At 35.2% G+C, this 25,222-nt stretch overlaps 1 protein-coding gene across 1 annotated transcript in view; it reads right to left on the minus strand.

Moving 5' to 3' along the window:
* Positions 1–21,067, minus strand: part of LOC145660912 (uncharacterized) — a 68,228-nt gene extending 47,161 nt beyond the window's left edge. Inside the window, exon 1 of the mRNA XM_081726346.1 lies at positions 20,229–21,067. Coding sequence (XP_081582472.1) covers positions 20,229–20,470 — 242 coding nt within the window. The 5' untranslated portion in view covers positions 20,471–21,067. The remainder of the gene's footprint in view (positions 1–20,228) is intronic.
* Positions 21,068–25,222: the final 4,155 nt, after the last annotated feature.

A 25,222-nucleotide genomic window follows, 5' to 3' on the forward strand; every position in this document is an offset into this window, starting at 1 on the left:
AGAAAAGACTACCTGAATTAGAACCGCAAATTCTAGTTCCGGATGCAAATAATTCTGCTATGGAAGTAGTGTATATGTAGTGCCCACACATTATTAGATTTTTTTTTAAAAAAAGTTCATGTCCTGGTTCCTTATGCAATAGCGTCATTGATTTCTTTTAGATTATATATACAGTATGTATACTAAGTTGAGTTAAAATTCAGTTTCATTATTGTAAAGCAAAACTTCAAATTTTTATATAAGAATAGTATACTGAAACAAAGTTGTTTTTCTATTTATTTTTTATTTTTTAAAGCATCAATGCAACACAACCGTCCCGTCCAACACAAATGAGGGAGAGATATTCTTTCCCCTCCTGCCCACTTTCCATTTACCGCTCTTCATTGTAGCTGGCATTCCATTGTCTCTTGAGAAACCTCGTAATGATATAGTTACTTGATTGGGTTCGCTTCTCCTTGGAATAATTTATCGACCAACATGTAAAATGAGTGACGCGTTTGTCGGCTAATTATTCGCCAGACGGACACATTTTAACAAGATCTCTGCCACAATGCAAACTTTTCTCCCTCCGCACAGGCTCCCTTTGCCAGTCGGACGGGAGTTTCAGCCTTAATTGCAACAGAAAGGGGGAAAAGGGACATGACGAAGTCATAAGGCTAAGTGCTGTTTAACCCTGTTACCGCTGACATAGAATGCAGCCGCCAATGGTGCTAGCTGACACAAATAATTCAACTCTAGAAATAGGTCCACTTTATTATTACTACTGTTATTAAAATAATCACATGTTCTGAGAGAAAGATACCTTATCTGAGTATCTTCCAAATGTTATTGTGATGTCTGCATGGTAAACAATGAGAAGGAAAAGAGATCAACAATATTATACTTTGCTAGGCCCAAATAAACTTTGGATCAAATTATTAGGCAATTATGATCATCACACATACAGTAACAGACAATTCGCGAGAATCGAACTGGCTTGTTCTAATGGTTATCGTCATTGTCGTTCAGTCTGGAATAGTGGAGTCAAAAGGGTTATCACTCTAGCTTGTCTGATCATCCGCATTTTGAGGTTTTCCTTGTTTTACGATAGGTTTGAGTTTGAAGGCTATGCTATGATGTCACCCTAATATCTAAAATTTGGAAATTAAATCAAGCTACGTATTCAATTTTGGACCGTTTTTGTCCCCTGACTACCTTGTAATTCCATTTTCAAAAGATTTACTTAAAGATAAATTCTCATTTACTTACTATAGACAATTATTAGTAAAGTAACATTGTATTGTATAATCTGGTGTCCATACAAGTATCCCAGTACGTACAAAAAAAAAAAAAAAAAAAAAACTTAATTAGAGTAAGTAAAAGTAATATAACTTCTTGAAGAATCTAATGGTGAAGATATATATATATAATTGGCAAGTTGATACCACTGAATTGGTACTTACTAATTTGACAACTTTTTTTCTATCTTTCTCTCTCTCTTTCTGTGTAATTTTCCTTTCTTACACGTAGTCTGTATTGGAAGCTCTGGCACGTGCATGGTTCAGTGCTTTCAATATTGCCAAGAACAATTCCTCAACTCTCAGGAGAAATATTACAAAAGACTGCTAAACCAACGAAGCATTAGAAGTTGTATTACCCTACAGTAGGTTAAACGGTTCACTGTTATAAGGGATAAATACCCTTTTATCTCTTTCTTCCGACCAAGATCATACATCACGATAGTTTGGTCAATGATTAAAATACGTTAGAGACTCCGCTAGTACAACTGATGCTTTAAGATAATCTTATTTGAGCTTCGGATATTTGAGGCGGGTGGAGGGAGTAAAAGGGTGTAAAGTCCCTTTATGTCAATTCTCTAATGAAAATCACACATTTGCGAAGCAATGAAAGAGCAAAGCACATAGCAAATAATTAATACTTTTACAAGAAGTCCGTTAGTCTAATCTTCCATGACTGGCAGTCGCAAAGTCAGTAATTAGAACATTCCACTCACTCGTAGCCTCGACCTCTTATTTGACAGTAAACACTTCTATGTTATGTGACGTCTTTATTTAGCACTTTCCGCTCTGACACAGAGGAAGAAAAAAGAAAGAGAAGACGTCAACTTCTTTAGCTTGACCATGAAACTTGAGGATTATTATTATTATTATTATTATTATTATTATTATTATTATTATTATTATTATTATTATTATTATTATTATTATTATTATTATTAAAAATTCGAGCTAGGCTCTTTCCCTCTACTTTTCTCCACTGTCTTCAGTTAACAATTCAAGGAGGAATTAGTATCCGTATGATATGGTGTGCGGTTTGTTACTTATTGTTGAGATTATTTTAGAAAGCTATTATAACTTCTGTGCAGAAACCAAGGAAGGATGATGATATAGATTAGGGTTTTCGAGAGATGAGGAAAGTAATTCTGATTGAATTTTCTTTTTCTGGCGATGATATATTAGCCATTTTAAGACAGGAAGTTAATTACACCCTGAATTAATGATTTTTAAACACGTTAAGCTCATCACACTCCTACAAAGGAGATAACAGTCTTTGAATAACCTCCTTTGGATATTCACTCAAAATCCGAAGTACCGAGACACACGGGTTGGGAATACTGGTTGTTATGTAGTAAAAACAAGTGAAATATTTGCAAGATATTCTGATAAAATGTAATTCAAATTGTAATATTGTTCATTGATTTACTTTGAAAAAAAAATCAACAGTAAACATTAAACTAATCTTAAATTTTCCTTTTTTTTTAAAAAAAAAAAAAAAACTTTTGGTTGTTTGGTTGATATAATTGATTGCAATTTTGCGTCCCTTTTCAGCATGAAAGTTATATGAGACGTAGGGGTCTATAGTTTAAGGTGGAATCCGAACCACTATAATTCGTTCAAATTTTAAGGCTTTCCCACAGGGATTGAACCTCAGACCTCGCATACGAAAGGCCCTCGCATTAGCCACCAGACCAGTAGGGAGGACTTTTGGTTGGTTAGAGTATAACGTCCGTTTTCATATAGCAAGGTTATATGCAATGAGACATCTGTTTAAAAATAGAATTCGAACCACTACTCACTCTGGTTTATATCTGAAGCGTCCCCATCTGCAATAGATTTTTTTTTTTTCAGTTTAACGCCCCACGATTATGACCTTTAGGCTAAGAGAGACGATGACTAAAGCAAGTGAATGGTGATGCAAGAATTGATAGAATGAGAAAGTGAGAGGAAACAGGAGTACCCCAAGGAAACCCACGGACACGATGTTATCCACCACAAACTTACTTGGTCGGGGATCAAATCAGGGACTTCATGCACCAGAGATAAGCGCTCTACCACTGAACCACAGTGCTCCCTTCATCTGTAATAGAGTCAGGGACCACACCCACATTGAACACTCTGGCATGAAGAAGGAGGCACTCTTTTAGACAACTACATCATAATTTCTCAATTTGATCATTCGGAACTCGAGAAAGGATTACAATTCTGAAATCTTCAGCACTTTAACAAAAGCAAGGAAACAATGTTTAACATGTTGGAATTATACTTCACTTTAGAATTTTAGAATTAAAACTAAGTAACTTATGCTTCTATCATGTATGATTACGTTTTGAAAAGTTTTTCTAGCAAATTAATGATTATTCTTATTGCTCTACCAATATTAACAAGATTGTTTTAGAACTAGTGATCAAATTACGAACAAACGAGGATTCTTTCGTAGTTAAATTTACAGAAGCTTTAGAAATGCGTATATACGCAATGCATAAGAGTATAGACGGATGACATGGAAGGTAAAATGATTCCTCTTTATTCCTCTTCAGCCTTTCTGCTGGTGTCGTCCTCTCCAACAGAGGGTTGACTATACCGCCAGCTCTTCAGATCCAAGTTTGGATTTTTTTTCAAGTGCTCTTTCCCTGCTTTGTACATAAAGAGTTGAAGAAACCTAAGAACAATAGAGACTAGGGCACCAGACTCACGTCAACGTCAAGATCTTTCTTTTAAAAAATAAAAATAAAAAGAAAATAAACGGGAAAGAGGATTATATGGAGAGAGAGAGAGAGAAGTCGCCATGATGATATTGCATCATTACACATGTCAGATATCAGTAGCATAACTAATATTTATTTTAAGAAATTTATGCTTTAACGCTCTTCTTCACCCATTAATAAATTTCTGCTGTAAGCTTCTTCACTTAGGTAACCTCCATTTAAAAAAAAAAAAAATAGTGAATAATTTTAACAATGAAGAATGCAAAAAGAATGTAGAGAATGAGTCTATCCACAAAATGCTGTTAAATAAATTGGGCTTTCCGAAACCTTCTCTTATAGACCAGAAGTTTGAGTGCGCAGAGTATGATATTCTAACAATCGGGTTCCCAAACTTACGCAGTGCAGTCTTGGAAGCAATTACTAGTTCATATAATAGCGCTTTGTATACAGGGTGTTACAAAACCAAAAGTTTGTCACAATATTTTGCGAATAGATTCATCATATCAAAATAAGAAAAAAAAGTTTATATGGACCTGTGGTCGGAAGGGTATAGTTTTCTTAGTTATAGTATGCTGAAAACGTGAAAAGATGAACTTTAAAGGTCCATAGTTCCACTACTATACAACCGACAGTAGTCGGGTCAAGATATCACTGAGGAACTAGCATGTGAACTATCCAAATATCCATGTTTAAAAATGCTCCAGTACTTGCACAATCATTTTTATAGAGGCTATTTGGGAGTACTTGATTACTCTATGTCTACTTCTCTAAAAATTGGTTTGCAAGTACTGGAGCATTCTTAAACACTTTTGCCCATTAATCCACTTTCTTTACAGCTGTCATAAAGCGTCGATGCGGATATGGTCTCCTCGTCAGCTCCACAGTTTTCAATAATTTACAGTAATTTGGTGTTTAGTCTGTAGCAGATTGTATTCTTGAGAACCTAAAGGACACGTCGGGTTTCTGCAGGAGTTCATCACTGAGCTTTAATTCTATGTATTATCAAAAGAAAACCGTTCTGTCAAGATGGAAAGACAATAACAGGCAGCTTCCTGTTGAAAAAAAAAAAAAAAAACGTTTGGTAACAAAGTATGATCATAGATGCATCGCAATTTGCAATACAATTTTTCTTTCGCATCGCATTTCTAAGATTATATTGTAACAACTTGAGATGCGATACCGCTTAAATAAAACGCTGATATATACATTTTTAATGGTCCTGCTAATCCGTGCAAGAACGAAGAAGAAGAGGCGAATAGTGTTGCCATCACAAATACAGTAAAACCTCGCGATGCTCACTTACAAGCAGTTTGCGTGTTTCGTAACATAAACATTAAGATCTTTCCCACCCGCACTTAGAGACACATTTTATTAACCTTCTAGGGAGGCTATAGATATAAGAGGAAGGGTGCCATCCTTGAGTTTATTCGTAAGATATTGGGATGGGGGGTGTTCTGCGATAACGTTTATTCAACCCTGACCAATCCGCAGCATGAGAATGTTAGGGTGAATTCCCCATATATATACGTATACAAGGAACAACGAAAAATAAAACAGCAACCATTTCCCTCTCCATCCTGCTCAATTGAATCCAGCTCTTTAAAAAAGGTGAATTCTCTCACGAACTATGACAACGAAAACTTAATCGTCTGTGTTATACTCATTCGTTCATAGCTTTTTATGGTTTCTCGTTTCTAAACATGAAAGAACTACATTAACAACATTCATTTCTATTTTGCTTCTTAGCTTTTTCTTTCTTTCTTGCCCTTCTTTCTTTATTTGCATGCTGTGATTCACCAACAGCCAACAGCCTTTTGCAGGGGTGACAATAACATACCCTCTTCGACGCATCTTTTTTTTTTTTTTTTTTTCCTTTCCCTCATATACGATCCATAACGAAGATTAATTTCTAAACAGGTTGGAAAATACTACTTTTTTTTTTTTCAGTACATGAGAAAGAACATTGTATCAAAGATATCATTTTTTTCACTCTATGAATTATATAAATGAGCAGGAAATAGGTTCAATGGGCACTAACACATTTTGTAAATTGCTCGAAAAGTATGATAAACAGCAAGATGAATAGAAGTTACGCTTTCTACTGAAAAGCTTAAAATCTGTCTATCAAAAATATCTCTTACGATGCTTAGAGGGCGTGAATTGAATTTGTCAACACGCAATTTCCTTGATATGAAGAGGTAGTGCGTATCTTACACTTTTTCACACTTTTCAATAAAAGAATAAAAATTCCAGTTCAAAGTGACTCTAACAGTTTACAAAATGAAAATTGAAAGCGTCTTTATTAAAAAAAAGAAAAAGAAAAAAACTATATTTTGAGGTATTGCTTTAGCAACATGTAAAACTTGGAAATACACTGGTAAACAGTTTTTAAAGTAGTTTCGTAAAATATTTAGTAGTTTCTAATAGCTGATCAGCGGGCACGGTGGCTCAGTGGTAGAGCGTTTGCCTCTGGTGCATGGAGTCCCAGGTTTGATCCCCAACCAAGTAAGTTTGTAGTGGACGACATTGTGCTCATGGGTTTTCTCGGGGTACTCCCGTTTCCTCCCATTTTCTCATTCCACCAATTCTTCCATCATCATTCATTTGCCTTAATCATCGCCTGCCTTAGCCTAACAGGCATAATCGTGGGACTTTAAACTCAAAGATTTCATTTCATTTTTCTGATAGCTGAAAGCAAAATGATTTTTGCAAGGATACTTCTGTCTTCGGGCATCTTTGGTTAATTTGTACTCGTATTTAAAAAAAATAAAATAAAATAAAATAAAATAAAATAAAATAAATAAATAAATGAAATAATATATTCTAAACAAATATCTTACACAAATAACATTCGAGTCTAATTTAAAAATTATTAAATGCAAACAAAGGGCAACAATCATATGAAATTTCACAGCATATATAGCCCACAAAAGGCCTGGCTGCCCGAAAAAGTTGGGTACACAGGTGTGTTATACGTGAGATTATCACATGAGCATCCATTACTGTATTCCCAGTCTTTCTAGAGTACACCTCATTGCTTCTCAATTCGAGTAAGTCTATACTTCGTCACGATACTATCTAGTGGTTATTGCACAGGGTTAATAAAAATTTTATGTAATACAAGAGCTAAGGATGAAAACAGCGCCGTGCCGTGGAAAATCATCGCCCGGGCGAGAGTATACGACGGCTTCTCCGTACATACGAGTGAGGTCGACAGACCAACTGCGAAAGCCACCGTAGTTGACGCGAAGCGTAAGAAAAATTTCAAAAATAAGCCCTACTTTTCCATGATTTTGAACACTTTTTATTACTTTTTTCCTTCCATTTTATATATGTGCACAAGCAAATTAAATATTATATTTAAAAGTACTGCTGTTCACCTAAACTATTCCAAGAACTTTTTCCTCTCTTCTTTTGTTTCCTTCTTTTCTTTTTTCCTACCGAATGTTGCGCCCCCTTATTTCGGCGCCCAGGCTGTCGCCGCGCTCGCCTCTCCTCCACTTTACGGCACTGTATGAAAATGAATTTTGAATGACAATTATGGCGAATTGAGCGGAGCGAAGTAATAGATGTATTTATTAATTAAATAACTATAGTTTAGTAATTTAGGAACAATATTTTTAAAAATAGACAAATAACTATTCATTGGATAGAGAACAGTAATTAACTGAAACTCCACTATATACAAATCATTATGTTTTTTTTTTTTTTTTTTTTTTTTTTTTAACTTCCACCCTCAAGAATGAAAAATGAAAACCAAGCAAGGCTTTTTTTAAAAATCTATTGAAGACGTAAGTTACTGAAAGTTTGTGTGATAAATTATGTAACTTCATCGAAACTGTACTCGTAGATTAGGAGTTTATCAAACATATATACTCTATAAACGAATACCTACAACAGACTTGGCTTATCTCTCTAGTTTTGAATCTTCTTTTATTTCAGAAAAAAAGTAGAAAAAAGTTAAATGCCATATTTCAGCAACCACACGTCACAATGTTCGATAAGGAACTGAACAATGACAATACAGCTTGTAGTTCTGAGTATATTATATGTGCGTGTAACATGTGACTGCATTGTTGTCTTGTAGGTAACTTGGTTATATATTGCAAGACCCTCTTTACAATCCGGTTATTTTTTAAAAGGAAAAAAAATGTGAATTTTTCCACTGTGCTTCTGATGTGTCCAACCTACCACTGTGTGTGAAGAATAAATGAACCTGGAAAGTTTAAGTAAGCATCGAATCGTTTAACTGGAAAATGCTGGAAAAATACGAATGTTATTTGTTACGAAGATCAATAAGATGTATGGTTGGTACATCTCCTAAAGTATTTCAATATGAAAAGTTATACTGCAAATTGAGTAATGAGCTGAATCTTGGGAGGTTATTAACGTCTTATTTATTTCAAAACTAATAGTTCACAGTCAGTTTAACTACCTTTAAAGTAATAACGATACATATGATGATCGTTGTGCTTTTATCTACAGTATATCTATATGAAACTGTAATAATACCAGCGTAAAGATTGAATTTATCACTGAGATATCTTATGATATCATACACACATATCATACACATATCATATACACACAAAGCTAACATTATCCATATAGCTCGTTGGTTGCATTGGAATTCAACGTCCCGTTCAACCCGAGAATATATAAAACGTGGACCTACAACTTAACGTGGGATACGAATTCCAGAGCTCCCACCAGGAATCAAACCCAGGTCTCTCGCGCCAAAGGTCTGTACGAAAACCATATGACCACGAGGGAGCTTTAAAGTGATCATTCTCGCGTGACTGTTGGTTCGAATCCTTCTAAGAATTCGGAAGAAATCTCGAGTATCGGTTTTCTGGATCACACTTTAATAAGCAGAATCAATTTTCGTAAACTTGGTATTCCATAGCAGATAGGGAGGGGTTAAACCATAGTTTGCCGCTTTATCCAGTGTAAAGAAAGTAGAATTGAAGCCCATTTTATCCAGTGTATACCTGAGCGTCAAATGGGAGCTACAGCCTCTATAGCCCTCCTCTTGGATCCGCGCCCGTTGGATATATATAAAAGATAACGCCGAATTCAAATTATGCTAAAATTTAATGTCCACAATGTGTAATCTGAGAAGTTTGAAGAATCTGTAATATTATAATCTTATTGTACACTTCTAATACAATATAATCAACAATTGACAGTTACTTAGAAACTACTTAATTCATATTCATAAAATGGACAAATTACAGATCAACAACCTAATAAACTTACAATATATCTCCACGGTTACTTATATGATGACGTCAGATTAAGCAGATCAACTTTACCTATCGATAAGGAAATTTTGTTGTATACGATGTCAGAATTATAATATCAAATAAATAAATGTCTCGACAAAGTTCCAGATAAAGTCAATGAGATATGACTCAACTGAAAACATTACTCTCGAAAAGTAGGAAGCAATTTTGGAAGGATTCGGCCAGTGTTGTACGTTTATCAAGTTACTATGCCAGTATTTACCTAGAGGGAAATCCTAATATTAAGAGGGTTGTCCGCGGCAGTCAAACTATATTATTCTCTAGATGTAAGATCCTAGTCGTTTTACTCAGTGGTTGTAGGAGACGAAAAAAGCTTATCTGGATGTATATAAACAGCAGAATGAATATTAATTCAGCAATAATATTTACATAACTGTATTCGTATGCGCGTCTTTTATTTTATTATTAAAACCACAGTCCGATTTGCTCCAATTCATTGTATTGCGCAATTCACATTATGAGAACATTAAAATATAAGGTTAACTATATAGTGAGTAAGGAAACAGGGAGGTACATATACGTACTCTATTACTATTATTATTTTACATATAATATTAAGAAATTATTCACTGAAACGTTTTGTAAGAGGAATATAAATGCATTAAAACAACGAATTTGCAATATAGCTTTTACATTATGCTCTTTATTGCATTTTTCTTAGTATACTTTCTGAACCTGTGCTGTCTATACAGTTCATCATTTTAATATGAGGATGTATCTCCTTCCCACTTTCTCACTATATCTGTACATGCGTCTCCTTTACAGACACAGTCTGATGGCAGGAGCCACAGAAAGAGTGAATAGAGAAACATATAAACGTAGCATTTTAATATATAGATGTTAGGATAAGTTTGTGGCAAACTTGAAGATGTGATGGATGATATTAAATTGAAGTATTTTTTCTTATAAATACATATCCAAGTATGCCTTATTGCGGCTCTATAGGTCTTTGAAGTTGCCGGCATGCAATAGGTTTTGTCATAAAGATTAAAGCAAAACGCCTGCAATGTCCGTCAACCCGCTATACGTAGCTCTTCTACTGGTTGTCTAACATTTTGATATCGAAATTTGCAACACTAGCGACAGCGTTGATCTTATGAGCTCAAAACGATCCCTAAAACGTTGAATAGAAACATAATGGTATGTTTTATTTTCTTGAAAATTTGAATGAGAGCTGGCAAATCTACACAAAATTTGGAATTGACCAGTGAAAACGTACTTTCCTACAATCTGTGCTTTCCGAGATCTCAATGTCGAAATGAATTGAGCACAAACATATATATAAACATACCATCTTAATATATTCTATAGACAGATAATCTTAAATGTAAAACAGAGGTACTTCATTTGAATGACTACATAGTTTGATTATGTAATTTAGTGCTTTGTGAATTGAATGTTGTCCATTTCCATAATGACATTAGGTCAAACCTAAAAGGATAAAATTAACTTGTTTCACATTGCGAAATGTATCACAAAACTTCATTTTTCATTTAATGCACTCATTCATTTGTATTTTATGTGTATACCGTAATTTTCACAAAATTTTGTCTCCTCATCACTTCAGCAAGAATCAGGCTAATCATTGATTTATTTGAACTAGTTTTTCTTTTCTTCAATGAGTTAATCATTTACGTTAAAGCCTGATAACGCTATTAATTGTGAAGCTACGTTAATATCTCGCAAACAAGATATAAAAAATTTCCCACATTTCTTATCTTCCCATGCCGTATACTCTAATCGATAGATTCTAAAGTCGAACTTCAGGATTGGTTATCATGAGCGAAGTATTGCTCTTCACTTTGCAATAATCTTATCAAAGAGGCGCCCTTTTAAACCTTTTTAATACGGCTGGAATTCTTTCTGTCTATCCGTAAATGCTATAAACAGTGGAACGGAAGTATACGTACTTCACTTTATAGCAAAGACAAAAGCTACGCAACATTACAAACAAGAAACTTTTCAGATAAATGATATGCGATCAAGGCGCATAGAATGGTTCTTCAAAGTTATATATAAATAGTTTATTTTCTAACGTCTCTGGATTTTGCTCTATAGGCCAGTGTTCTATCTAGACATATTAGGAGAAAAATTTATCTTTCAAAGTTCTAGAACCCCCTCCCCAACTTTAAAGATGATGTAGGTAATGAATATGGTCTCCTACCTAGAGCTTTAGATTCTTCCCCGAAATCAATGAGACTGGATAGGCACTAATATCGGCTCAAGAAGACAGAGATAAAAGGAATTGGATGAAGATTGAAGAATTGGTCAAATAATAGAATAGAAAGAAAGTTGATAATCTTTACTAATATATAAAAGGACCTGTGTGCATGTGTCCGTCTGTCATCAGTTTTTCACATATAAAGGAGTCACCTAGAACCACCAAATTTTGTAGACAAATAGATCTTCCACACTGAGAAAAAAATTGTATGTGGCGTATGTAAAATCGTATATTACATTTGTAAATCTTGTAGTTTTTGGACAACGTACAGTAAACATAACTGAAAACGCATGTTTTATAATACTTTCTGTATGAAATATAGGCGGTCAGAATCTCACACACAAATGGACGTATATAACATATTGCTGACGAAGGTAACATACATATATGTATGTAATATAAGGAAGATTGTTAGATATCAGACATCCTGCAACGGCATGATGTAACATCTAAGGGCAGTGCCTATGTAGCATACGGATAACGTATGCTCCGTATGGATTTCTGTAGTAAGCAAGAGGATTCCGTATATTTGTACAATATCGTTGTTCGGAGAACGAATTTTTCTCAGTGCAGATCTAATCACTTACAAAGTCGTTTTTCTTTAACTTTTGACTCAAGGATAAATGGGTGGTGTCACACGTTGTGGAGATTCAAACAGTATAGAGCAGTGGTGTCCAATTATAATAAGCCTGAGGGCCATAACTGTCTTTACTAGTAAGGTGGAGGGCCGCAGCTAATAATAATAATAATAATAATAATAATAATAATAATAATAATAATAATAATAATAATAATAATAATAATAATAATAATAATAATAATAATTATTATTATTATTATTATTATTATTATTATTATTATTATTATTATTATTATTATTATTATTATTATTATTATTATTATTATTATTATTATTATTACACTACAAAAGAAAAATATAAAAAATATATTTGAATTTTAACATTCCTATTCAATGTGACTAATGAGGGTGACTAGCAGCGTTTACAAGGGCTGGGGTATCTACATCCATTCCTCTTGTAAAAGATGTAACCCGCAGATGTAAAAGAGAAGAATCTCCAAGGCAGCTTCTGGAGCGATTCTTTGCAATTTTCATGGTGGAAAATGCACTTTCACACAGATAAGTACTACCAAACAGTGACACTATTTTCCGACACAACACACAAAAGCTAGGGAAACGTTTGTTAGAAAGTAGTCTGAAAAATCTACTCCTTTCTTTGTTCTTGTCTGAAACAATGGGTCAGACTGAAAGTCACAAAGTTCGAGCTGTAAGTTTGGAGCTTGTTCTTCGATGTTTATTGTCAATGCATTAGTAAATAATGCAATGCCGTTTTTTAGTTTGTCAAAATCTGAGAATCTCGCATTAAATCCATTCATGATACTCTCGATGTTTCTACAGAACTCAGAAAAATTAAACGCTTCCTTATCAAAAAAACCTAATGTCAGACGATTGCAACTTGGAAAGTATGCTAAATTGTGTTTATCACAAGAAGTGGTGTATTTCTTGCGCGCTATGGCTTCTAGGCAAAGTTCGAGGAAGAAAGGGTCTGATTTAAAAAGCTAGATCAAATATAAATTCGTTCATTGAAGTAATCGTCCCTTTCAGCAACGGTTACATTACTGACTCCAGTGTTATCTTGGATGCCTGCTCCTTTTTGTTATATAGAAGCGCTAAATGGATGCCTTATTCCGAAAGAAGAGTGGAAACATTAAATGAATGAATGAATATAAATTAAAATATTATCAGTTATAACAATCGTAAATCATGAAAGCTTTGTGGGCCGCAGGAAATGGTTTGGCGGGCCGCATGCGGCCCGCGGGCCGCCATTTGGACAGCCCTGGTATAGAGTATACCAAAAGCCCTTCAAGTTAGACAACCCAAATTATCATATTTTGTTGCAAGTTGCATACTGTTTGGTCAGTGCGTAGAATGGGCACTTCTGCTAATTACAAATAAAGAAGAAATGTTCACAAAAATCTCACGTGTTTCGTGATAGAGCATCTATGGATATTCTCTTCGCTTTCTGGAAAAAGCTTCAAGCCCGTAGCTAGAGGTGGCCAGGAGGACTTAGGCTTCCCCCACTGCGATCAACTTCAGTCACCCTGAAAATTAGTTGTTTGTTAGCATATATATGACTATAAGGTGAACTCACTATCCTCCCCCCTGTCTCAGTGTTCTTGTGATGGGTCTGGGAAGTTCTCTTGTTTAGTTTACATTGCCCTAGCAGCAAATTCGATAGGTCTTACGTAGCATAATAATGATCAACATGATGGGAATTGGAAATTACGAAAATATAAAGTTGAAAAATACGTTGGCCAATCAACAAGTTACCATCATTTATCCAACAGTTTCGACCATGCATTTCTAATCGCAATTGGTCTTCGTTGGGAAATAAGTTGTTTCGCAAATGCTTGACAAAGTGGACTAAATAGAACGTAAGGTCAACGTTGGCAGTTGGCTAGCCTACCGTTTCCCCACTGTTTATGCTGCCACAATGTTTATGTTCTGTTCATGTCTTCCTTTCTCAAATGGTAAATATATGTGCAACAAATAACATTGAAAATTTTATTTTATATTCGATATAATATTTGAATAGTGAGAAACAACAATTTTGTCTAAAAATGGTATAAAAAGTGCATTGGTATTATCACAAGATTAACACTGACTTCCGCGTTGTATGGTCCAAGAATGTACTGAAGGAGTTACATAATGCATTTAAAAGCTACTGTAAGTGCACCTTAAGACATTTTGAAACGAAAGAGGTGAAAAGAAAAGAACAGAACAAAAAGGAAATGTCCTTGAAGACTAAGCATCCAATCCGAAGTTAGCCACTTCCGCTTTCTGGCAAACAATCAACCAGTAAGTGGTGTGATGGCGAAATTCTTTCTGGTGACGCAAATAAACATGGGCCCAAGTTTGCTTCGTCGATCAACTTCAGTTCCTCATTTCTATCCGGATAAAAAAATATATTGACTGCAATAGTTTTTTAGTTTCCAAACCAAAAAGTTATTGTTAAGGAAAGAATAAGACAAGGGGTTACTGATAATGAGATCATAATTTGATATTTTTTGTGTAATTGTAGACTGTACTAAACTATGCAATTATACGTAGTGTAGGTAGATTTTCATTGTATGAAATCTCTTCTTTTTGGATCAAAAAGGTCCAATATATTTCAATCAAAAATTTTCTTGTAGGTCTTATATCTGGAGAACTACATATAGTGAGCCCAACCCAAACTATTAATTAACGCAGTATGATGTGCTTATTCCGTAGAAAATACGAAAACTCGATTTAGGGACCGTTCAAAATGCAAATGGTAATTATTGGCCAAGATCGCAATCTTTTGCTCCATTTTTTTTTGTTTTCCTAAAATTTTGGTGGTTCCTAAATTATTTCACAAGACCATTTCCTAAAATTCAGGAGCAATTCAAATTATTTCCTTGAACCGTTTTTTTTTTTTTTTTTTTTTTTTGTCTTTGCATCATTTAAAATGAGGTAAATACATAAACGAAAAGATAATGGATATTTAATAATAACTCATTTGTAAATGTTAAAGATACAACGACAATTGTCTGTGAATGTGTTTAAATTTTGTTCCTAGTGCAAGTTGACACAATAAATATTCTATTTGCTCAGCCCAGTAAAATGTTGTATTTGAGTAATGAGAGGGGAGGGAAGACGTTTGAAGGGGAGGGGGAGAAAGAATTCATTTCACTCAGACATCCATCCAGACAATTCTTGCAAGCTGCGATTGTTGTTCCCTTGGTGGCCGCTTTCTCTGGACTGATTCAAAGACTGCGTCACCTGCCATTTCTTTCTGCTTATTGGCTGTGGAATACTCAGGTACTCTTGAAACAAGGTGGTCTGATGTATGACGTAATGAATGAGCTGATAGTTGTAACTATAGTGAATGTACTTGTGGCGTGATGTTCAGATAAGAATAAGAGAGAAAAAAAATGTTTTTTTCTTCTTAACCGGTACAGTACAGTACGCAAGGACTTTTTAAACCGTTGCATTGTAGGCGGGTTGGCCAACTTGCTAAGTTACACATTGCTTCACTTTACACCTTGAAGATAAAATTGCCGCGAAGCGAGTTTATTTTCAAGGCCAATTAGAACAATTTCATTTCATTGTGAATTTGGATTTCTTTTCTTTTCTTTTTTTTTTCTTTCCCCTATAACATGGCTTTTTCTTTTCTGAATTAGTCACGGATATTTTCATTTGCACAGATAAACAGGAAGCACACGGATTTTGTTTTTAAAAGACTGTTCACACAACTGATATATTGATTCGAATGGTAGGTTACCTTCCCATATGTACAGTATATGTGTGAATATACAGCGATTACATTTTTTTCCCATTCAAATCTTAAGTATTCATGACGGCTATTAATTGAACTGCATGTACTATACCGGATATTTAAGTATTCAATAGCAGAGGGCAAATCCTAAAATATTATAAATATTAGAATTAGGATTTGAAACCCAGGATTTGGTCAAGGGAGCATAACTATATAGAGAGTATATATTATTTTTGTCATTTTGCTTGTCATAAAGTATGATCGAATGCCACAAGCGCTATTTTACCTAGTGTCAATTTGGACCCTCAAGGGGCTATAGCCTCATAATCTCTGGATGTGGGTCGGTATAGACCTATAAATAAATTCATTCATAATGTATTAATGAGTGATAAAATCAGGGCTAAATACTCAAGTTTGAGGGGCAACCTGATTGCAGGGTCAATGATATAGGTAAGAATTCCATATATCCAGCATGAATAAATTATATTGTTCCAATTCTGAACCTTTGATAGCAATGATAGTGATATCCTCACTATCAGTGCACTTGATGACATTTAATACCTACAATATAGTCATAAAAATGTCATAAAATAGTGGTTCATCATTGGCGTTCCCTACGAGACAGGAGTGTTTCGTCTAGTATATCAGCACGAAAATTGTTCCGTCTCAGCTATTGATTATCTCTAAATATTTTGAATCTCGCGAATGAATTAGAAATAATGACCTTTTCACTCTTCCTGAGGGGCCTCAGTTTTACTATGGTGCAAGGTCCCTTGAGCGCAAGATTTGTTCCACCAGCGGCCCTGGATAAAATTTTACTTAGGTACTTAAATTTCAGAACCTTCCTAACAATCTGATTTTGTAATATCCTATACATTAATTAAGCTAAAGTTGCTTCAGAAGCACGAAGCCACAGTAGTGTCAAAATAATATACCTCAAGCCGGGAAGCTCTCTTCCTCAAATCTCAAATGTACACAGGATAAATTTGTCTTTAAAAGAAGCTCTCTGATATTTTTCTTCTTTCTTTTTTCATTTTTTTTATTATTTAAGTCAATAACCAGCACTGTTTTTTCCCCCTGAGTTCAACCGTTTTTTTTTAGGAACTACCTAATATAGTGTACTCGTTTGAAATACATGCTTACAGGGATTTCTCTTAGAAAAGAAATCCAGTATAAATTCCCCCTTTCTGTTCCCTATTCCTTTTGTTATTAGAATTATTTAAGATACTATTATTAATAAGGTGTAACAGATATCAATTCGTAATTTCTCATGTGGTTCGCATCACACGTTAAGCTGTTGGTCAATGTTTCATGTAGCCTCTGTGCGGAAACGGACGTTAAACTTTTAAAAAGTCGTCCTTGGTACAGGCTTCTTTGTACTACACAGCCACTTCTTTTCTGGGTCGTTTTCTTACGAGTAAAATACGCAAAGGTCTTGGGGTACATGCATGTGCAATAACAGTTTTGCATTGGCCTTCACATTGGAAATAAGTCACTCTTGAACTACAAAATACAATCGACTAGGTTAATTTACGTACTTAAAAAGAGTCCGACCGTAATAACTAGAAATACTTATTTATTTTACTCGTTAGTCAATGCAAGGACATTAAAAAAAATAACATATTAGTGGCTCTGTCGATCTTCTTGTAACGTTACCCGCACACAACTTGTGACAGCCTTGGTGCTTAACAGTATAAATAATCTTGGCACGAGTGTTTTGAACTTGAATTTATTCCCACTGTGACAAAAGCAGAGGAGGCGTTGTCTTCTCAGAATAATTAGTTCTGCAGAAGACAAGTATCCCTATGTTTATTTATTATTTTATTATCAAATCTACGGCGATTTTCAAGATTTCGATCAAACAACATTTACGGTTTAACTCTTAAAAGCATGTTTCTACAAAACAAGGCTACACTTGATTTTAGAATGTAAGGAAGCATCAAAGCTAATGAAGATATGGATCTAACAAGAAAATATGGAAGAGGAGAATAATAGGTTAAAACTGCCATGCAGGATAGGGTTTGAGGTAAAAGACGAAAAGAAGAAAAAACTAAATGTAAGTGAAACATGTGGAGAAAACAAAAGACTTACTGGAATTTTAGTGGAGAGGAAAAAATAAAGAATAACAAATACATTTCATAGTTCTATAATAAACACTTCGAAGAGAAATAAGAAAAAAGACCTTGAAGTCTTCTAAACAAGATTTTTGTACTAATAATTTATTAAAGAGATCTGAAAGTGAGAAAAACTAGATCTTGCTACAAAACGATCTTAAAAATTTGTTTATCTATCGACATCGAAAAGAGGATCGGAGCCCCTTGAATAACATGTGTCTGATTTACAATGAGTGATCTGGTCAAATAGAATCCGGTCATTAATTTCTCTCATTTTATTTTTAAATCCAAATTATCCTTTCTTTAGGAAAAAACTTACATGAGTATGCAATACAGTAGCATTTTCCCCTTACGATACTACAACTAGACCCGAAGGAATCATTTATGCATCTATTAAATTAAAGCCAGAAATAATAACAACACAAATTAAGTGCTAAATAATTAAACTGGGAATTTTGTTAAATGTTAATCTTACATTTTGCTGGTTAATAATTGCTTTTCCTTGTTGAACTGTTTATAAGGAAACCTTACATTCCCCTCCCCCCTTCTCCATATCCACAGACAGTACAGAAGAATTTTGAATGAATTTAAGAAACTTTTTAGACATTCTTTGACTCGCGATAACTCATCTGTAACCACCTCCGAGAGCAGAATGGTTTATGGCTAGTCTCGTTTATTTTAGGATTGAATCTGCTCCCGTGACATTAACATTCATTTGATTAGTACTAATTTTCTAATTTTTCCAATACTTCAAAAACATGCATTAATAAAATGTATACTTCCAATAGAAATTACGAGGACCCGGAAGCAGTGGTGTCGATTTCTGTTTTGGGGCTGAGGGTGGTATTCAGATTTGTCAGATGTAGTTTAACAAGATATTTATGACAATTTTGATACAAATATGAAGACCCAAGTAATTTCAAAGGAAACCTCGGCCTCCAGGATTGGCACTCGTGCCCAAAAGGAAGGGACTTACCTCTCTAAAACATTTCAGTAGTAGCAAGTGTCAAATATTCAATAGGTATGAATACATGTAGAGAGAAAATAGGCATTTATATCATAGGCGTCACAAGGGAGGATATATGGGTCAGATCCCTAAATTTTTAAGTTTCAATGAGGACGCTTGATGTGTTTGTTTAGACATGGGTATATCCCTCCAAATTTTCTTCTTAAACATGATTTTACATCATATCTAGCAAACAACCAGTGGTCAAGTTATTCAGTTCTGAATTGTTCAATGATAATTTCTGTTTTTTAAAAAATATAAACTCTTAGCAAATTGATTAATTTGTATTTATGATCCATATCAACAGCAATGCTATATAGAGCGAGATCTAGAATTTAAATTGGGACCTAAACCATTCTAGTATGTTCAATGTTTACTCATCGGGAATTGAACATGGAACCTCCCGCACTGGCCAATAGACTAGCAAGGAGGACTGCACTTTTAGTAAAGAAATTGTTTTTAAGAAAATCAATAATTTTCAACAGCAACAAAATCAACAACAAGTGCTTAACTCCATATGTGATACTTTAACTTAAGATGGTTCTGGGTTTGTAAAATTAATCGTTTTGGACACATATTCATTAGCTTTTTATCTGAACTGAAATTTTGAATTCTCTAAAACTACAATCAAACTTATTTCCAAAATAAAATAAAATAGAAGAGAACACTCTGTCTCATCTACTGTATATTGACCTTCAAATCAGGATGGTTCTATATTCAGATCGTTGGGGATTTGGGGGGACTATCTCACAATATTATTAGAATAAAATTCTTTCCACTAATAACTTGTTGGGTGTGAATAAACTCGCCTATTGTCAAAATCTGCACATTAATTACAATAATTAATATGTAATTAACTGTATATCATATGTAATTAATGTATGAACTGGATGAGGAATAGCGAAATCCCTAATCTAACATAGTTTAATAAGTATGGATGGTCAAATACGTAAGCTCTTTTATCTCGAAACATTCCAGAGCGAAGAGTTCTTTTTTTTACATTCCAGGTTCCCCGTCCCCTTTCACACATTTTGACTGTTACAATTTCGCACCCTGGTCCAAAACACGTATAAGTACATTCCAATTAAGCTTCCCTTTCAATGAATAAATATCTATCTGTATATGGACCTATGCAATACCATAATAGAAATTGAGAGGCACGATAAAATAAACAATTGGAGAATACAACAACGATACTTCTTAAAAAAAAAAAAAAAAAAAAAAAAAAGTTTCTCACGTGCAACGTAAAGCACGCGATTTAGTTTCTCGCCACTTACCTTTCTCCAGATTCCTCTGATATTGTTGTTACAGCGGTTTCCTTGGCTGTGATTCCGTTGTAATGGATCCGTCTTTCTTGCTCACCGTCGTACAAATTATCTGTGGCTATGAAATTCCTAATTTTAGGTTGATCGTCCAAAACCACTGTTTCGTGCTTTTCCCGAGGCTGGCCTTGCGTACGGGAAGCGAAAAATGTTAGGCATGCCAATACTACGGCGGTAAGAGTTAATGAACTGATCATTCTATTCGCAAACCAACTGTTAAAAATAACACGTCTACCCCGTTTTTTTTTAAAAAATAATAAACTGAGAAAAACTTTTTTTCTTACAGTCTGTTGATTTGGATGTGTCTCTGTCTAGATGAGAAAGAAACAAAGATTGTTTTCTTGTTTCTAAAGAAAATCAAATTATCGAATCACTGTAATCACGTTGTTTAACTACAGGAAAGAAGTTCCACACACGCACGTTTCGAGCCTCTATCTGTAGCCAAATGAGCAGTTGAGTTAGGCTTACTTTCTCAGGAGTTCACAAAAACCTTGGAAGCAGTTGGAATATCCGCGCGGGTCTCTCAATAGACTCGTAACCAGTTTGCGATTGGCTGGATTCCACAGTTTTTTTTTTTTTTTTTTTAATTTGGCTTTTCTTTCCGTCGCTACGAACACACGCCGGCTTTTTTTTTTTCTAAATAATTCCTTGCACACGTAAGAGAGAGAGAGAGAAAAAAAGTGATTACTCTCTACACACTTGTCTTGTCTTAACTTATGGAAAGCACACTTGAAAATGATTGTAATGTCGTCTGCAAGAATTACATTTATAGGTCAGTCACTTTATTAGCTCCGCCTTGATATCTTCCCCCTTGTATTTACGGTGTATTCCCCTTGTACGTAACTTCAGACGAGGGACGTCATCTGAAAGGAAGCACGCATGCGCGAAAAAGTGGTGTGAGCATTGCAAGAGGATTTGGTTGGTTCTTCAATTTTTCTGGCTGATTTTAATTCTCATTAACTAAAAACTTTCCGTATTTATTTTTGTTTCTTAATATTAATAATTCTTCCTAAAACTTGAAGTACGTAGATTCTCAATTGGATGATCAGCATATGTTTCAATTAGTCTCAATTAAGACTTACTGAGATAATCTTCACTGTAAATAAATTCACAAACACAACAATATTTATATTTTCGCTCTTCTTTCGTCAGGTGAATTCTCACGAACAGTGATGTGGTAGTATTTACGACAACGAATGAATGTTTGACTTGCTGATTAGCTTCGCTAAATACATACATACAAGATACAGCAGAGCGCGTATTGGCAATGAATCAACAGGTGTGTGTACAATACGAGGAAGTCTTGTGAGCGAGTAAGATAAAATCACGCGACCGGATTTATTTTTTTCGTAAGAAGAAAAGATGAACGGATATTGTACGATAAACAAGCGTTACGTCAAATCAAAAAATTTCATTCTTTCTTTTTTCTTTTCACTTTTCCTCCTATAATTTCTTTGAAAGTTTGAAAATGCTGAGCGCGTATATACAGTCATACAACAATCTATACACCACTCACGCACTCTTGGGGATCTAGGGAAGAGGACGTGTATATGTGTGTGCCAGCCTTACTGTGAGGTGGACGAGATGAGTAACATCTGTGTGATTCAGACACTTCTGTGTTCCAAGTGGAATCTCCAACCGTACGGTGTGTGACCAAAAATGCCAACTCACACGGAATATGAAACATCATCATTAAGTGGGGTTGGGCCACTAATAGCATATAATATAGGAAATAATTAATTCTGTACATGTCCTGAAGAAATAAATACAAAAAAATAATTCACAACAATAAAATTATTAATGGATATTCTCCAAGGTGATTGTGATTTTCGCCTTATGTTCCTTTGCAATATAGTAGATTCGAACCTCTTACTCGGATTCTTTTAAACCTATGTTTTGAGCAGGGTTTGAACATTTCAACTTCCAAATACACGCTCCAAAAGAGACTTCCTTAGGCGGGATGCTAAGCTATGGAACAACACTGTTTCTTAAGTTTAGCATGCTCCAACATTTGAATGAAGGTTTGACTGGTTCCCAGGCGAAAGATATGAGATTCGATCATCCCATCTATCTGCTTTTTCTATGATGTTAGTCTGTTCTACAAACTGAAAGGTAGAATAACCAGAGCTATAAGATTAGCATACGTATCTTCGGCGCAGGACTGGATTAGCCCATCTGGAGGACCAGGGCTAGAAAAAAAATGTGGTCCTGCTGACTTCACCTAATACATTTCTGTGAAAGTACGGTAGGAAAGTTAAGGGAATATGTTTCATATTTTAGGTCGTATTTTATTTTATGATGATGATTGTATCTCCATGATTCTTTTTAGATAACTAGTTGAGATTTTGATCAGAGTGGAGGCACCTGTCCACCTGGAGGGCTGGGGCTATAGCCCCCTAAGCCCCTCCCTTAATCCCGCTCTGCTTCGGCGCAGTAAGCCAGGGTTCGGTTCCTGGTGGGGCTCATGTGGTTCGCATCTGACGTTAAAATATAGGTCCATGTACCATATAATATCTGTACTGAAAAGGGCAATTAAACTCGAAACCAATTAATGTTTCTTCTTTAAAATGCTACTTACAAGTTATCTATGTCAATACTCGTTGAAAGAGTGAAAATCACACAATTGACTGCAGTGGAAACAGTCTCTTCACAGTAGGTATATACCAGTGATGCCAGAGAAGAGTTGAAAAAAAAAAATATGACAGAGACACATAACGTTGAAAGACAAGTTTTAATTCATTTTTCGTGTTTGTTGATACATTTGAATTATTAGAATTGCTGTTTCGTTTAGGAATGCGCACGAGTCGAGTCGAGTCGAGATTTAAGCCTGTCTCGACTCGTCTCGAGAAAATGTTGTCTCGACTCGTGTCTCGAATCGAAAATATGTTTCTGTTTCGACTCGTGTCTCGACTTGACAGTCTGTGTCTCGACTTGACTCGAATTCGATTCGAGACGTCTCGAAATTCAAGTCGAGACAAAATATACGAGTTAAAATATACGCGCACATCAGCCAGATCATTATGATTACCTACCTAATTGTCAGTATGTCGAACTTGGCACGGATAACAACGGCGACACGTCTTGGCATGGACGCAATGGTCCTTGATAGGTCGCTGGAGTGAGTTGACACCACATATGTACACACAGGTCACCTAATTCTCGTAAATTCTGGGGAGGGAGCGATGCGCCCTGACGTCACGTTCAATCACATGCCAGATATGTTCGATTGGGTTAAGATCCGGCGAGTTGGGGGGCAGCACATCACTTGGAACTCGCTCCTGCGCTCCTCGAACCACTCCATCACACTCCTTGGCTTGTGACATGATGCATTATCTTGTCGAAAAATGCAATTACCGTTGGGAAACATGGTCGTCACGAAGGGGCGTGCGTAGTCTGCAAGCAGTGTGCGATACGCCTCGGCCGTCATGGTGCCTTGCTCGAGCTCCACTAGACACATGGATGCTCACGTGAATGTTCCCCAGATAATAATTATGCCGCCGCCAACTTGTCTCTGTCCCGCAATACAGGTGTCAAGGAGCTGTTCCCTTGGAATACGACGGATTCGCACCCTTCCATCGTCATGATGACGTTATCGGGATTCATCAGACAATGCAACGCACTGCCACTATGCCAAGGTCCAGTGGCGATGGTCACGTGTTCATTTCTGCCGAAGTTGCCGATATCGTGGTGTTAACATCCGCACATGAATGGATCGTCGGCTCGGCGGCCCATTGTTAGAAGTGTTCGGTGCACTGTGTGTTCAGATTAGTGTTGTGAAGGTCTGGAGAAAAACGGAAATTTTGAGTAAAAAACCCAGTTTTTTACGGTTTTCCCGAACTTGGAAAAAAACGGAAAATTTGCGTAAAATTGAAATTTTCGAATATTCTATTATATTATGCTTTCAAAATTAAAACTATTTTGTATTTACTAGTTTACAGTTAAGATAATTGAGTACTTAGGTTTCCTGTATTAGAATAGGGAAATTTTGTGCACAACTCATCCAGTAGAGTTATGGCTGCAATATATATATATATATATATATATATATATATATATATATATATATATATATATATATATATATATATATATATATATATATATATAATCCTAGTTAGCTTAATTAGTATAGACGCATTAAAATTACCTTGGGCAATCTTATGAAGTTCCCCCTTGATGGCAGGGGAAGTGTTAAAATAACGGGGCCAGAATCATTTTAGTTAATATGTTAAATCAAATATGTATTTTATAGAGATGTCTTCCTTGTTCTATGTAAAATTTCCGGAAATTTTGTATCCATTAGAAAAAAAATCATTTCTCCGGAAATATTGGCAAAAACAGGAAAATATAGTTTAGAAACTATTCTTGGCCTGATGCTAGTCATCTTACTTGCTGTAACATGTCTGCAGCATATACAGCAGGAAGTCGAAAATCCGAACTAATTGGGACCACAGGTAGTTCGGATTTTCGAAAATGACCAAGAAAATGCCATTTAGGCTTACATATACTGTACGGTAGGTTTTTCTATCGATACAGTGGTTATTCAGTACATACAGTAATTACAATACCATACGAAAGGCTACTTACATTTAATGTTTCTGAAGAACCGGCTCGTACACTAAATTACACTGATCTTGTAAGTCCCATTTAAAACTTATAGGCCTAAGAGCAAATAAAAAATAAAAATATGTATGACAAACAATTCGTATAGATGAACTTTTGTAAAAACACTGACTTCACACAACGTTGACGGACACACTATTGTTTGTTTATTGCTAGCGTTATATTAAGACAAAATGTAGAAAGCTTCTAGGGACCGCGTTCGGATTTTTGACGTTCGGATTATCGATGTTCTACTGTATATACAATGTATTTCGCTAGCGGAAAAATACTTAAATCAACAAGATTTAATTCTACTTTTTAGTTTTCTGATTTCTGGTAAAATCCCT

The sequence above is a fragment of the Thermobia domestica genome, chromosome 9 (assembly GCF_964235325.1).
Source record: "Thermobia domestica chromosome 9, izTheDome1.hap1.1, whole genome shotgun sequence".
Taxonomy (NCBI): domain Eukaryota; kingdom Metazoa; phylum Arthropoda; class Insecta; order Zygentoma; family Lepismatidae; genus Thermobia; species Thermobia domestica.